Source organism: Carica papaya, chromosome 2 (assembly GCF_054855325.1).
Source record: "Carica papaya isolate Zhongbai chromosome 2, ASM5485532v1, whole genome shotgun sequence".
Classification (NCBI taxonomy): Eukaryota; Viridiplantae; Streptophyta; class Magnoliopsida; order Brassicales; family Caricaceae; genus Carica; species Carica papaya.
The window spans coordinates 26930150-26944873 of NC_142310.1; the positions used below are offsets into that span (position 1 = coordinate 26930150).

Consider the following 14724-nt stretch of genomic DNA (forward strand, 5'->3'; position numbering starts at 1 on the left):
TACGTATATATAAGAAAGTTAGGAAAAACCTTTTGTGTATCAAAATGAATATAAATCCATTATGCTTCTCTTGTTTCTCTTGCTTTGGTGAAAGTAAAATCTTGAAGCAAAATGAGAACAACTGCTCAATAGTGAAGAGGAAGGAGAGTGACCATCTTGAATTTGTTTAAATCTACTTTCATCTGAGAATAATACAAGATTTACTTAAATACAACATTTCCTTTGCATGATTCTATTAGTTGTACATTAAGACCTGAATCTACAAAATCAAAATCTAGACCCCTTTCACCTTGAATGGGAATTGGAATCAGGACGTCAAAATCAAGTTTCAGCCCTCTGGATCGGTTGAATCTCCTGGACTTTCCAGTTCAGCCATGCTTGCAGAAGCAAAAGATTCAAATGATTCTACTGATGAGAGGGAAGAAGCAGTTTCGTCTGAATCGCAGACTACGTCATCATGTATAACTATGTGATCATCATCAATTTCTGATGCATCCGAACCAGATGTCCCTAGTAGAAGTTTATTTATTGCAGACTTAGCAGTTTCCACAAACCATTCATCCTCTGGAAGTGCACTGATGAGACAATGCCATGTAAATTGAGAGTTGAAAGCAGAGATGATGAAAAGAATATTTGAAGAGCCATGAGTTACCTTTGTGGATCCACACTTCTAGAAGAAAATGTCCTAATTGCCCGAGCAATTATTGCTGAAGCAATGTGGTGTACATGGCGAGACGGGTAACCCGCAAAACGTGCAATTTCAACGGTGAAGTGCATGTCAAGAATTAACTGCCAAGATATTTAACAAAAAGCTGAGTGCATAAGTTGAAATCTAAGGGACGGAGATAAAACAAAGGATCAGTAATAAGTTTCTTAATCCAACTTTTCTTAGTTACTGTGGATTACTTCCCATGTTCTGCTCTTCCTTTTTCGTTTCTGTTTGCTGTAACATTTTTTGCAATACTTTTACAAAAGAAATTCTGTTTCCGCTTTTGTTATAATGTTAGATCTGTATTTAATCCATATTATACCATAAAAATGACTTAAAATATACACAAGGATTGATTTCACATTATGGCAAAAGATATACACAAACAAAAAAAATACCTTCACATTTACATATACAAATATATACACAAACAAAAAATAGATTCCAGTCATTGAAAAGAAGAATCACCTGCTGCAATCCAAGAGCCTGAAGCGGGGCTGACTGATCCTCAAACACACCCCAGAATTCTTGTTCATCAGACAACCACATCACCACTGTCTCTGTTAGTCTAGCAAGTAAAATTTTCTGTAATTTCTCTTTACCAAGTAGCACATCTCCAGCCACAGTTGCTAACTGCTGCAGCTTTGCAAATAATGCCTGTAATATGATAAGAATCTCAAAATCAGTACCAGATATATTGGTGGGAAATGTGTAACATGAGCAAAGGCAGCTTGTTTGAGAGGGGAGCTTTGGAAAAAAAATGAAATGATGACATAATCTGAAGCCATTACAACAAAGCATCTTCCATCAGCAAGCATGGAGCAAAACATGCAGTGACACATAAACGAGTTGCTTTCTTTCATTTTTACACTTATACAGAAACCAGGTTAAAAAAATGTGATCTGACACACAAAGAAAGTTCCATTTTTCTTAATCTTCATTCTTTGATTAAAATTTTATGATCACATTTGCACATAAATTGGCAGGAATAAAGAAAATAATGGAGCTGATGCCAAGGGCAGAAGAAATTCGGCATAATTTACAAAATAAATCAAAGCTAAAAAAGGTCAAAAGCATGCAAAAGATGACTGCTAACATTTACAACACCCAAGTATAATATCCAAAGCCAATAAGAAGAAAATTTCAAATTTAGAGAAACAAAGACAACCAGAAATGGTAGTGAAGATAGATTATCAGAATTCCAATATAAAAGAGAAAGGAAAATAACCTGAAATGGTAGTGAAGGTAGATGATCAGAGTCCCAATAATCTTCCCCATCCCCAGTCAAATAAATTTTAGCATTTAATCTTGTTTTGCCTTCTCTTGAATAAATAAAACTCAGAACATATTGTCGACAAAAATGATCACGGAGCTTGTCAAATGAATGCTGAAGATGGCGCTTCCATTCCTTCAGTTCCGGAGTGGAACCATTAGGTAAAATGGCTTCACTTTGTTCATCGCTTTCATTCTTTGGATTCCAAACTTTCACAACAGCATTTGGTAAAAGTTCATCTACAATTGTAAATGCTATTCCCAAAAGGGCAAGCTGTTCTGAATCTGTTTCTGCTCTAAACAATATGGGCTCCTTCAGCTCTACAAGACTCTCATCATCAGAGGGGCCAGGTAGACCTTTAATCAGCACATCCATATATTTATCAAAAAGTTGAGAGATTCTTGTCAAAATATTTCCTCCAAAATGCAAAACCACCAGTGGGGTTAACTGCTCCAGTATATCCTGTAAAATGTACTTTCACTCTGAATTACATGATGAATGGGTAAAACTTTATCTAATCAATAAGAAAATCATGCAAATTTGTAAGCATGTACTAATTTTTGTCCTGCATGATCAATAAAGATTTCCAATTTTTAGTTGTAAGCATGTAACAAATATTCGTGCACTGCTACAATCAATGGAGATGTCCAGTCTTAGTTTAGATTAATCCAGGATTCTCTTATGTATAAATAGTGAACAAATAAAATATTGCCAAATGTTTGAGAGTTCCTCCATTCAATCCTTTTCCTTCTTGTTGCTGGATATCCCGTTCATATACATCTGATCTTTGTTATCTGAGCGCTATAGAAAGTTACACAGAGTTCGGAAAGGTCAAATCTTTGATGATTTCATTTTATATTATATTGAGTTGCAAAAACTTCTGATAGACAAGAAAATTGTTTGATAAAAAGAGAAGTATTATTTAGTGTGCCAAAGCAGTGGCCCATGTAACAAAAAATGTGATACAGTTAAGCCCAATTGTTTCACTCGATAGGGAAGGTAAGGTCATTGCACACATTTTAGAACAAAAATTCAAATGACTGGGGAGGCCACAACTATAATCCAGCACCATCACTTGTACTGCTGGAATCTCCAAAACCTCTGCCCGAAACCACCATAAACCACATCTGAACAGCAAATTGACAAGATGCTACCACAAATCTCCAAAATACCACCTGGAAATCGAAAAGCAGTTACCTATCTAGTCAAGAAAACATTTCCGGAATCACAGCTTCTGGTCACGAAGACAGCTTCTGGTCACAAAGACAGCTTAAAGCTGCCAAGTGCTAGTTGCAGCACCTGTCGTGATTTGCAGCCAATGCTATGCTTTCTTCTACATATTCTTCTACAACACATAATTTAGAATAATTTTATATTTTCAAAATGACTTGCACTTCAATTTTAAAAAAAAAATTGAACCTATTTTGCAGTTTTATATTATTTTTAATATTTTAAATTTTACTAATTACTAATATTTCATACTACGTCATGGATGCTATAGCCATATGACTATCTTGCTCGTCTCCGTACACAACTATCCCAAACCTAAATTAACCTACACTTCCTATCCTATATCAACTACCTCACCCACTGATTATCACCAAACATTCCCTAGTTACCTGATAAAAGTTCTAAGAGGTACTATAGCTTCTTGCTATTAGTGAGTAACGTCAACTTACTATAAGCTTGTTTTTAAAACACAATGATACAGGGAGACTATTTAGGAACCACTTTAGAATCTAGACAAGTCAAGATTACAATATGCAAAATGCCATACATCATATCACAACTAGACTAAAATTTCAAAATTCACGGCCGTCCCAAAAACAAATAGCAAGAAATTAACAAAAAAATTCAAAGTTCTATTGTTCAAATCCTACAAACTGAGGGTTGAACACATTTCATCAACTAAGCTATCCCAAAATCACTGGCTTAGTCCTGGTTTCTGGAGTATAATCTGTCAAAGACATGTTTGATTTATAGTTTCTAAATGCAAACAAAGAATAAAGAGTTCCTGTTATTGTATAAACAAAAAATATGAAAAGATGCTTATTATCACAGTTTGATCTAAAAACCAAAAAAGAAAAAAGAACAATTACACATTGACTTACTTGAATGATTTGCATAAATCTGATTCCACTATCAACAAGCACACCATCCGAAGCTATTGCAAATATAGATAATGGAGAAACAAAATGTGGTGACAATGGCAAGCTCCCATCAATTTCAGTTAAGTCTAAGGCTGCCCTTCTTGCCCGTCTAAAATTCAACTCCAAGACTTCATCAATGTATGGTCGCAAAAGCACCAAAAGTAGCTTTGCCAATTTCAAGCCTTGTGATTCCAACATTGAGCAGTAATTAAGACTATCATGAACACAAATACTGGCTGCACGTACTGCTGAAACTGTCTCCGCAGATGGTGAGTTCTCTTTCACCAGCCGTACAAAATATTCAATTTCCCACTCTGCCCATTGAACAATTCGATTGGTGTATATGGGATCGTCACCAAATATCAGACTGGATTCCTTTGTGGTTAATGAGATAATAGAAAACAAAAGCCTAGACAGTGTGGCTGGAAATGTTCTGGGACAGACAGAACATGAAGGAAGAAAAACCTCAATGCTCTTTTGGAGACGTGAGCCATAGCACTTTAGCAGCAATTGATGTGCCAAAGGTCCCTTCCCAAGTTTGATTAAACTAGTTAACGCCTTCTTCATTTCAAGATTTCCTACTGAAGGCTGTTCAACAATCCCAACCAACTGATCTTCAAGCATTGCCTTCCTTTTCAGAAAGGCAGACTTGTACAAGGATGCTTCTGTTGATGAAGTATCTCCTGAGCCTTTCAGCTCTGGGGAATTTTTCTCTTCAGCATCCATGACTTCTAATGCTTCATCAATCTTATGTTCAGCCAAGAGAACATCAATCTTTTCCAAGAACATCATCTTCAGATCATCTGCTTCATTTGGCGGTGGATCCTGAACTTCACAAATTTGAGGTTCTTGCTGAGTTTCATCAATACCTCCGTTATTAGCTTGTTTCCATTCTTCCAATTCACAACATACACCAGTCATCAAATCTTGCACAAGAATCCCTTGGGCAGAAATATGTTTTCGCAGCTCTATTAGTTCATGTTTCATTTCTACAACTTCTTCAGATAGTCTACAAAGATCATCATGATTGAAAAATAATTATGAAATCAGACAACACAGCCAATTAAATTAGATAATTAGTTGAAAGTGATTTGCATCAAGAACAAAAGATAAACATGGATGGAGAATAAAGATATAGAAGAAAACCAGCAGATAATGTTTTTTTCAGGAGAAATAAGCACATACTGGAACAGCATAGCATTAAGGATGAGTTGTGTGCGTATTCAAATGTCCAAAATCAGATAGACATGGTACTGCATTTAAGTTGACTGCTAAGGGCCTAGGTCAATTATTTCAATCAGGATATCTCTAATACAGGTTATGCTCCTTCGTTTTCCAAATTGCTACCCATTTTTATTTCCACAAAGTAGTGTGCCATACAAACTTCTTATCACATGAAGGGTTAGACTTTATGATCCAAAGCTTTGAAAGTTCTTGAATTCTAATCCCTCGTTTAGAGTGGGTGCTATCCAGCATCTTATTTAAAGGCTTTTGGCACTTGAGAGGTGAAAGTGCTGGCCGATACTTGGACTGCTAAATGGGCCAATCCTGTGCATTAGCTAGAAATGATTAGGTTGTACCTCTATATACAAAATCTAATTTTACTGTTTTTGCATGCATCAGTGCGCCATGGACCACAAAAATGCTTAAATCATACTTCTCTTTCAATTTATCACTTACAAATAAACTGACATTTGATTACCTCAAGAATGCCAAGTATTTTGTATGCATATTTCCACATAAGTTTTCAACTGCATCCTTCAAATCCAACAGCTCACAACAAAGATTTCGGATTCCCTGCATCCACAATTGTCCTTAACTTGCTTACAAAAATCAAAATCACATTAAAGAAACTAGTTATAGAATGCAGCTAACAGCCGAAGGAAGTGGTAAAATACACTGAAATACATTACGCAATCAAACAAGGCAGGATTTTCAATTGATTCAACTAAACACAGCCTAAGTAAGAAGAACAGTAATGCACATTCACTTTCTACAAAGTTTAAATTTGACGTAGGAAAATGCCTCGCCACCAAGGAACCGATTTTGCGCATTAATTTGGAGATAAGAGGGAAAAAATTGATGTTCTCATCGCTTCTAACTATATTAAATATATGGGTAAACTGAACTCGGAATCTCGAAGACAAATAAAACATAGGTTGTTATTTTGCAAAACAAAACGAGGCAGCTTCATTGACTTTTCTTTTCGCACTTGCCATGTTTTTTACACTTTGGTACAAGAAATGGAAGATTGAAGACAGAGAGAAGAAAGGCAGACCTTTTCGGTGAAGGACTGGTGGAGGGAGTCGATCTTGGACTGAGGTGTGACGGTTTCAATGGATGGGAAGTCATCTTCTTCTTCACTGCTATCCATCGTCATCTCTCCTTTTTCTTTTTCTTCTCCTCTTGGGGATCTTCCGTTGTCCAATTGCAAGTTTCTTATTCTTCAGTAATAGTTTCCTGTTCTTCACTGGATTTGATTTTCAAAAGAACTCACCACTATAGCAGAGCAGTATTCGGTATTCGAATGATAAATTTAAAATAATTTTTAAAATTACTGAAGCAATCAATAGTATTTAATAAATTAATAATTTTATTTCTATTATATTTTTATAAAATATATTTATTTTTTATTATTTTTTTTTAAATAAAAATTTTATTTTTATATAAATAATAATTATTTATTTAAATATAAATTTAATTATATTTTTATATTTTTTTATTATATATTTTTTTATATTATTTATTATTATGTATAATAAATATAAATAAATTATTAATTTAATTAAAAATATAATCATATTATTTTATTATTCAGATAAAATATTTATTATTAATATATAATTATCTAAATATAAAAAAATTTATTATTTTTGTTTTATATTATTATTATACATTAATTATTAATTACTAAAATTTACTATACCTCCATTCCTGATGCGTGGCTACAATGCTGGAACTTGTGTTGCTTTGATAACCTTCTTGGACGGTCATTAAAGTCTCGTCAAAGTCTAATCAGCACACGTTCATCTATTATAGACGATTTAAAAAATATGAAATAAGGAAAAAGCAAAGCCGTCTTAGCTCAGCTGGTAGAGCGCATGGCTTTTAACCATGTGGTCGTGGGTTCGATTCCCACAGACGGCGTACGCGCTTCCCTTTTTATCCACATTTTAGGCTGTTTTTTTGGCCTTTCAGCTGCAGCAGCTGAAGACAAGGTGGATAGAGATAGAATATTATAATGGTGATTCGCTGCGTTGCATTACCGTCACTTTGCCCTACTCCCCGCCTTTGCACCTTCCTGTTGCAGTCTCGACCATCAAAGAAAGTTTCTGCAACTTGCTGTTTATCTGCATCTTCGACTAGAAGAGCAATCTCTATGTACATCGTAACCACCACAGCCTTTTCTACATTGACTTTCTCCTTATTTGCTGCTCTTTCAAAATCCGCCGTTAATACTGACTTCTTCGACCTTTCTAACTCAGGCGGCGTCAAGGCCTTGGACCTTCGCCTTGGTTCTGGTGCGGTCCCGGTCGACGGCGACCAGGTATTCTTTCTTTCTCTATTAGATAAATAATAATGTCAAACAACATAGGGTTGGGTTGTGAATTGGGGAGGTATTGTGAAATTGAAGGTAGCGATACATTATTATGGAAGATTAGCGGCTAAACAAGGATGGCGATTCGACTCAACGTACGATCACAAAGACGGCAATGGCGATGCAGTTCCTTTTGTCTTCACCCTCGGCTCTGGAAAAGTAACTTACGTTCTCTTTTTTTTCTAGCTTCCATACTTCTAAATCTGCGATCCCTTCCATTCCTGGAAAGAATCGTTCATGTATTCTTCACATAAGCTGAATGATTCAAAAGCAAAAAACTTATCGATTGTTGAGGAGTTTGATTACACTGGACTATCCAAGTAGCACTGATGTTTACAATTTTTGCCAAGATGATGATTAAGGTTGCTTAAGAAAATTGAAGCCTGTTTTTAGTAGTTGAAAACAAATTGCAGGTGATTTCAGGCATTGAAGCAGCTGTGAGATCAATGAAGGTAGGTGGTATTCGTCGAGTCATTATTCCCCCATCACAAGGATATCAGAACACATCTCAACAACCTCTGCCTCCAAATGTATATATTTCTCTACCATCCTTTCTGTTTCTTCCTTGTCCCTTCCTCTATTTCGTCTCTTTCTTCATTTTATAATCTTTTACCATTTCCAATTTCTCAACTAAAACTTCTTCCTCCTAATTTCTTTGTTACTTTCCATTGTTAAGAAATGGAATTTACTTGCTTACGGCTTATAGTTTTTGCAGTTCTTTGACAGGCAGAGACTGTTTACCACCATTTTCAATCCAACCCGTCTTGCAAATGGTGAAGGTACGACATTGGGCACTTTGATCTTTGATATTGAGCTTGTCAGAGTGAGGCATCAGTGAATGAAAAATGGGTGATAGACTATGTATATCAATCATAGACATCTTAAAAAGTAAATGAAAAAATAGGTGAGATTATAATGGCTTAGTGAAGGGATGAGCTAATTGACATTCAAACTTAACTGGTAGAAGCTTCTCTGTTCCATAATTCAGATGATTTGTCACAAAATAACAATCAATTGAGATATGTGTAGTCCGCTCATAAAAAATAGGATTGATAGTAACATGGATAGTGGTCTGAATATCGCAGGCAACATAGCAGAAGAGAAAAGATGCATACGAAATTAGTTTGTATTTCTCACCAAGGAAAATACAATAGTTTGGAATAGATTTACAGGAATCTACAAAATTAGTTCAATCTACATCACAAAAAGCTTACAGCTTAAAGGAAGATTGAGAAGAACAAAATAATATATGGTCAGGCTTAGATTTCAAATATCAAAGTAAATGATAAACTGCTGGAAGATGTTTTGCAAAGCCGAAACTCTCACTGACTTCAAGCTGGCTTGTAAGAAGTTAAAATATATATATATATATATATACACTAATCTCTTTTCCAAATACATTTGTCCACTATCTCCCCCTCTTCGTTACTCAAGGTTAATTTTAAAGTTAACATTAATACTTGTAGATTTTTTGCTAGAGTTGAAAGGAGTTACAAAAATGGTTTGAGATTTTTGGTTATTGGTCTTGTTATTCTCTACATGAAATTGGTGTGAATATCATCTTTTGAATGTGTCCCATTCACTGTTTCAAATCAATCACTTACACATATTCTCATGATCTAATTATTAATTTAAATTCTAGAGCCTAAAGATGATTCAAAAGATCTCATAACCAGCTCCAGCAATTTGAAATCGAAACCCAAGAAACATCGAAGAAATTCAAAGCAAATATCTTATGACGTAGTTAGATTCAGTTAGGAATAAACATAATTGTGTCAAAATAGGTCAGAACACTATCTCAAATTGCCAAAATTTTCACAATGAAAAAAGCACCCAACATCGCTGGGTGGAAACAACTAACATGAGAAAAACAAACTATGCTAATTTAATAAAAATATTGTAGATTAATTTAATATAAATGACAAGAGTCTCACCGTAATTACCTTACTTATTTCCTAGATATAAGTGTAGGGTATTTATCTATAAAAGTAATAATAATAATAATAATAATTTCTATTTAACCAGATATATCAAATTGATGCTTGACGACAATGTAATCAATTCAAATAAAAAAGTTAATATTTTAAGTTGTATCAAGTTGGTACTTCAAACCAAAAATTTGTTGTTCAATATTTTTTTTTTTTTTTTGGGTTCAATAGTAAGATAGTATCTTCAGTAACTTTGGCCTCTGAGGTAATATATTTTTTTAATTTAAAGTACCAACTTATTACATTTTAAGAATAAAATTTTGTGTTTAATTCAATTAACTTGTTATGAATTTGATACATATAGAAAAAATTTATTAAGAAATTTTTTGAAGAAATATTATTTTATCGTTTCAATAAATTATCTTGTAATAATTTTTTAAAGGAAATATTATACTATGGTTTCAATAGTCATAAATTTTAAAAACTTTAATTTGAACTACTCATGGTAATCTGTTGACATTGATAGAAAAACTAAATAGTTGACTGCAATTAAAAAATATATATATATATTTTTTTTTTTTGATAAGTATAGCATCAGTCTTTTCTAGTTGTTACATTAATTATTAAATTTCAATTGAACTTCTTAAAAATTAAAGCTGGAGAAAGAAGAAATAAAAAAAAAATTAATCATAAAGCAAAATGTTAGATTTCTTTGTTACAAAATTAGCAAGCAGAATTTTTATAATACGAGTCTCGTAGTCTCTCAGTAATTACTAGAGCAAAACGCTCTGATGGTCACCCATAGCCTCCTCCTTTTTCACAATAAGCTCGCGGGTTCAAATCCCTCTATTCCAAAACCAACCCAAAGAAATTGAATATTAAAATTAAATTAAAAACGCAGTCGTTTAGGCACAGACTTATTCCTTTTCTTTTTCTTCTCCTCTGGTTGGATGATACTTCCCCCGTTCACACCAGAAGTACTACATCGATCGGGCCGCAGTACTCTCTTCCTACCCCTATACGCACCGTTTTGCACGCCCAACCTTCTCACTTCAAACCTCACTCTCTCCCTGTCCTTGGGCAAAATACCCCCAACACCACCACTCTGCAAAACCAAGCCCGCCTTCTCCTCCGCCAAATCGTCACTGCCATTGCACGTTCCCCCGGCCGGAAAAGGAAATGCCGGTAGCCAGCTCGGGATATGGGCACCCCTCTTGTTGTCCACTACATTCGCGGTCGCTGGCCCAATCGGAATATCCGGCTCTTCCGCTCTTGGAATTGGCTGGGCGAAAGGAATTTCTGCGGTGGAAGTTACGAAACTGGAGAGGTTTTTGAGAAGGGTGGATCGGAGCGGGCAGTGTTGGAGATCCGACGCGCCAGAGAAGCCTCGTAGGGAAGAGATATCGTGGAGGGCGTTGACGATGTCTTGAAGGTTAGATTCAGTGCGGGCAGACGCATGTGAGCACGATGAGGCCCATTTGGCTAGTGTTTGCAGGTACTTGGAGGCGATTAGGGTTAGGGTTTCGAGAGCAGAGAACTGGGTGGTCTTGAACCCTATGGACCGGCAAATTTGTGAAACAGCTGTTCTAGTTAGAGTGAAGGAGAAATCTGAGGGGGTTGCTGGTAAGTGAATGGCGGGTGTGGACGCTGCTTTAGCGTTTTTCCTCATGGCGGTGAGTGTTTTAGGGAGAGAAGGATGGTGATTGGTTAGAAACCTAAATTTGCAATTTAGGGCTTTAAATTGGGAATATTATTTGTTTTATAAATTTGGTTAGGTTCTGATGGCGTGACCAAACATTTTTTTTTGTTGGGCACCTTTTTATTCCAATATTTGATCAAATTTTGTAACAAATTTATTACACGTTTTCGGTAAATGAATATTTTTTGAGTGAATGAAATTTGTGGGTTTAATTGAAATAATTGGCATTTAGTTAGTTATTTAAATAGAACACAATTTGTAATTTGTTATTTGCTTGGTGGGGTATGTTTCTTTTGGGATAATCTTAAAAAGCACACGTTTTTCATATGGAATTCATTATTAACAAGGATTGAGTCTAAATAATCAAAGTAGAAACACTCAGAGTAGAGTAGTAGTTGAATTCGAAATTATAGGAGTGTGTTTGTTTGTAAGTACCATTTCAACCCACTACTCTTTGCCTTCATTGGTGTTTGTATTTTTAATAAAAAGTTTTTTTGGCAATATAAAATTAAAAACCTATTATATTAAGTTTAGCAATAAATACATACTGCTTGGGTTAACCGTGTGTCTTCGTATTCTGGCCCAAGTTTTATTTTTAAAGAATGTTAAAAAAATAAATAAATAAATAATTTGTGTCGTGAAAAAGCAGTAAAATTATCTTTTACTACACAGAATATATTTTCTGCATAAGGCAGTAAAAATATGACATGATTTTAAAAGATAAATATCTAAAAATTATTTTAACTTTTGATTGTCATTTATTTATTTTAAATCCCATTCCATCTTTTTTTTTTTTTTTTTTTTTTAATTTCACCCAAACTTAATAATAACATATTTTAGCATTACATTGTTTATCTCTTCTCTGTGATTAGAAGGTTTGATTTTTTTTTCATTATGTGTTCTTAACAAGTCTTGGAGATGTGTAGGAAACTTCTTAGAAATTGAGTATTCATTTGATTTTTAACAAGTCATGTGCAAAAAAAAAAAACCTGGGAGAAACACTGTTTCTTAGATAGGAGATTAAAAAGAAACTATACTTTTAATGGTAAAATTAGGCACTTTAAACTAACATTTATGAAGGGTGAAGTTAGATTTTTGAAAATAAGTGGAAATAATATTTTAATAAATGACTTGAGAGAGAACCTTCGCAATCTCTCTTCCTTTATTTATGCATTACTACACTCCGATTGAAAGTTTTTAATATTTGATCTGTCTTATCACCATCACTAGCCGCTCAATAATAGCAAAAGCTTCAACATTAACTCAATATGTTTCCTCTATCATTTTATCACTTATTGAATCACTCTAATTTAACCAAATATTTTTTAAACCCAATTCATTGCTCTCCCCTCTCCTCTTGGGTTGCCTCGTATATTTATAACTTTATATATATATATATATATATATATATGTGTGTGTGTGTGTTCTTTTACAGAGTATGATAATAATAATAATAATAATATATTTATATGATTATGCATATATACTTGTATGTTAATGGACCGAATATCTTGATATGTTATATAAAAATTGCTAATGGATTTTACCCATTCAACCATTTAAAAATTTATAGGCTTAAAAGCTTCGTGGGCTTAAAAGAAAAAGTATTAGTGGAATTTGGGCCGAGTTATCACATAAGAGAAATGATGCCGAAAGCCTACGCTTTATAATCAGTATATTATAGCAATATTTCGTTACGTTTTTTCCCTTTTTCTTTTTTTTTTTTTAAATTAGGATTATGTTCATAAATCATCAATTCTATATATATATATATATTAACAACCCCAATTATATAAGTTAAATTTCTCTCCAATTGAAAAAATATATTTTTAAAAAAAATTTAGTTGACAATTTGCATTTAGTTTATATTAAAATTGGTCCATCCGCTTTAAAATGATAAAAATGTGATTCCGCATAGAATACATTAAAATTGATTGAATTAAGAAGGCATTGTTACAATTTCATATGATTTATTTAATCGTAATATCATTTACACCTTCTTCTATTTGAAATAAATGTGAATTAGTAAAACATATCTCTACTATTTTAGGATTTGTTTTAAACATGATTCAAGTGTGTAACTTTTTCTTGACAAAGTGAAGGTATAAACTTATACTTGTAAAATGTAGATACTGAGTGAGTGAAGTTGATTCAATATATATATATATATATATTTAGAGAAAAAAAAATGAAGGATCCACAAATTGAAGAGGATGTAATTGACCACTTTGGTTGTAAAATTTAATTTAATGTTATTAAATACAAGAACAAAACGTATAACTTGCAACTTGTCTTTTAGTGCATGATAATAAATATTCCACGATTTGGTCACGTTCGTAAATTCCCATGCACCAAAGAAAATTACTTTTGTCTTAAATTTTGGTGGTCCTCTACCTTGTCTTTCAATTACCATATCAACACGATTCTTCATGTCCTCCCTCTCAAAATTAATAATTATTTTCTACCCATAACAAAATTAATTGTTCATGATTTGGGTTTCCTTTTTTAATTTTTGGAAAATTATTGAATTGATGAACGTAGATGTAGACAACCCTACAATTTTTCTTCTTTTGATTAATACATTTTGAAATAAATTTATTTAAGCATTATCATTAATAGTATTGAAGGTACATGATGTGACTTTTGCATGTATAATCAACCTCAATAATTTTCCCCTCTTTTTACTCCTACACTTTTATTACATCCTTCTATATGTGTGTGTATATATATATGCGCTAATGCATGGTTACATATATATACACGTCTACGCCAGTTGAGATTTTTTAGATCGAGTCTTAGGATAATTTTTTTTTTATTTATAAAAATTATATAAGAAATTAATTTTATTTTAATAAAAAAATATAAAATAAGAACAAAATTAAAAATAATTTTAATAAAGGTGTTTAAAAAAAATTTAAAAAGTAAAATCGTAAAAAAAAAAAAAAATTCGACCACATAGAATAGTTCAGTCAGCAGCCACACAGCGAACCAGAGCATGTTACGTGGCAAAATACGCTGACATCGACATGACGCGAGTGATTTGCATATCTGGCAATCCAACGGCCCTGATCACGTTCCGCGCGCACGGACAGCTCATATGCATTTTCTCTTTAGGCGCGATCGAACAAACGAAATCAATCGCAATGAATGCCTCAAATTCACCTACGCGATCGGCCTAACTAAGCAACAATCAGACGACTCTTCCCACTTCTGTTGAGGCAGACGAACAATCCAGATTGACGTGAAATGAGTATTTAAACATCGCGTCTCAGGGAACTCTAACCCTAGTCGAACCTACCCTCGCTCGAGAAGAATAACTAGACATCAGAGAAGGAGATCGACCCCTAGTCGCTGTCACACCGAAGCC

The 14724-nt window shown here is 33.7% G+C and overlaps 3 protein-coding genes and 1 non-coding gene across 4 annotated transcripts; 2 read left to right on the forward strand and 2 right to left on the reverse strand.

Moving 5' to 3' along the window:
- Nucleotides 1–132: 132 nt before the first annotated feature.
- Nucleotides 133–6671, reverse strand: LOC110808770 (LOW protein: exocyst complex component-like protein). Its single transcript, XM_022034377.2, has 7 exons — nucleotides 6411–6671; nucleotides 5835–5929; nucleotides 4094–5141; nucleotides 1938–2444; nucleotides 1178–1366; nucleotides 653–789; nucleotides 133–575 (listed from the first exon to the last, which is right to left on the reverse strand). The coding sequence occupies exons 1-7, from the start codon at nucleotides 6510–6512 to the stop codon at nucleotides 329–331; spliced, it is 2325 nt and encodes a 774-aa protein (XP_021890069.1). The 5' UTR covers nucleotides 6513–6671; the 3' UTR covers nucleotides 133–328.
- A 535-nt stretch (nucleotides 6672–7206) lies between these two features.
- Nucleotides 7207–7279, forward strand: TRNAK-UUU (transfer RNA lysine (anticodon UUU)). Its single transcript has one exon. It is a non-coding gene; the product is annotated as a tRNA-Lys (tRNA).
- Nucleotides 7280–7321: 42 nt separating this feature from the next.
- LOC110808759 (FKBP-like peptidyl-prolyl cis-trans isomerase family protein) lies at nucleotides 7322–8752 on the forward strand. The gene is made up of 4 exons (XM_022034363.2): nucleotides 7322–7679; nucleotides 7767–7889; nucleotides 8144–8260; nucleotides 8446–8752. The coding sequence occupies exons 1-4, from the start codon at nucleotides 7374–7376 to the stop codon at nucleotides 8566–8568; spliced, it is 669 nt and encodes a 222-aa protein (XP_021890055.2). The 5' UTR covers nucleotides 7322–7373; the 3' UTR covers nucleotides 8569–8752.
- A 1795-nt stretch (nucleotides 8753–10547) lies between these two features.
- LOC110808757 (Bromodomain transcription factor) lies at nucleotides 10548–11327 on the reverse strand. Its single transcript, XM_022034358.2, has one exon. It carries the CDS (start codon nucleotides 11325–11327, stop codon nucleotides 10548–10550), a length of 780 nt encoding a protein of 259 aa, XP_021890050.1.
- Nucleotides 11328–14724: the final 3397 nt, after the last annotated feature.

Coding starts and splice junctions, on each gene's coding strand:
- LOC110808770 (XM_022034377.2), bottom strand. CDS start 6,512: ATGACGATGGATAGCAGTGAAGAAGAAGATGACTTCCCATCCATTGAA. Junction 1,367..1,937: donor TACCTTCACTACCATTTCAG/GTTATTTTCCTT, acceptor ATCATATTACAG/GCATTATTTGCAAAGCTGCA. Junction 790..1,177: donor AGGCTCTTGGATTGCAGCAG/GTGATTCTTCTT, acceptor ATATCTTGGCAG/TTAATTCTTGACATGCACTT.
- LOC110808759 (XM_022034363.2), top strand. CDS start 7,374: ATGGTGATTCGCTGCGTTGCATTACCGTCACTTTGCCCTACTCCCCGC. Junction 7,890..8,143: donor TCACCCTCGGCTCTGGAAAA/GTAACTTACGTT, acceptor AACAAATTGCAG/GTGATTTCAGGCATTGAAGC. Junction 8,261..8,445: donor AACAACCTCTGCCTCCAAAT/GTATATATTTCT, acceptor TAGTTTTTGCAG/TTCTTTGACAGGCAGAGACT.
- LOC110808757 (XM_022034358.2), bottom strand. CDS start 11,327: ATGAGGAAAAACGCTAAAGCAGCGTCCACACCCGCCATTCACTTACCA.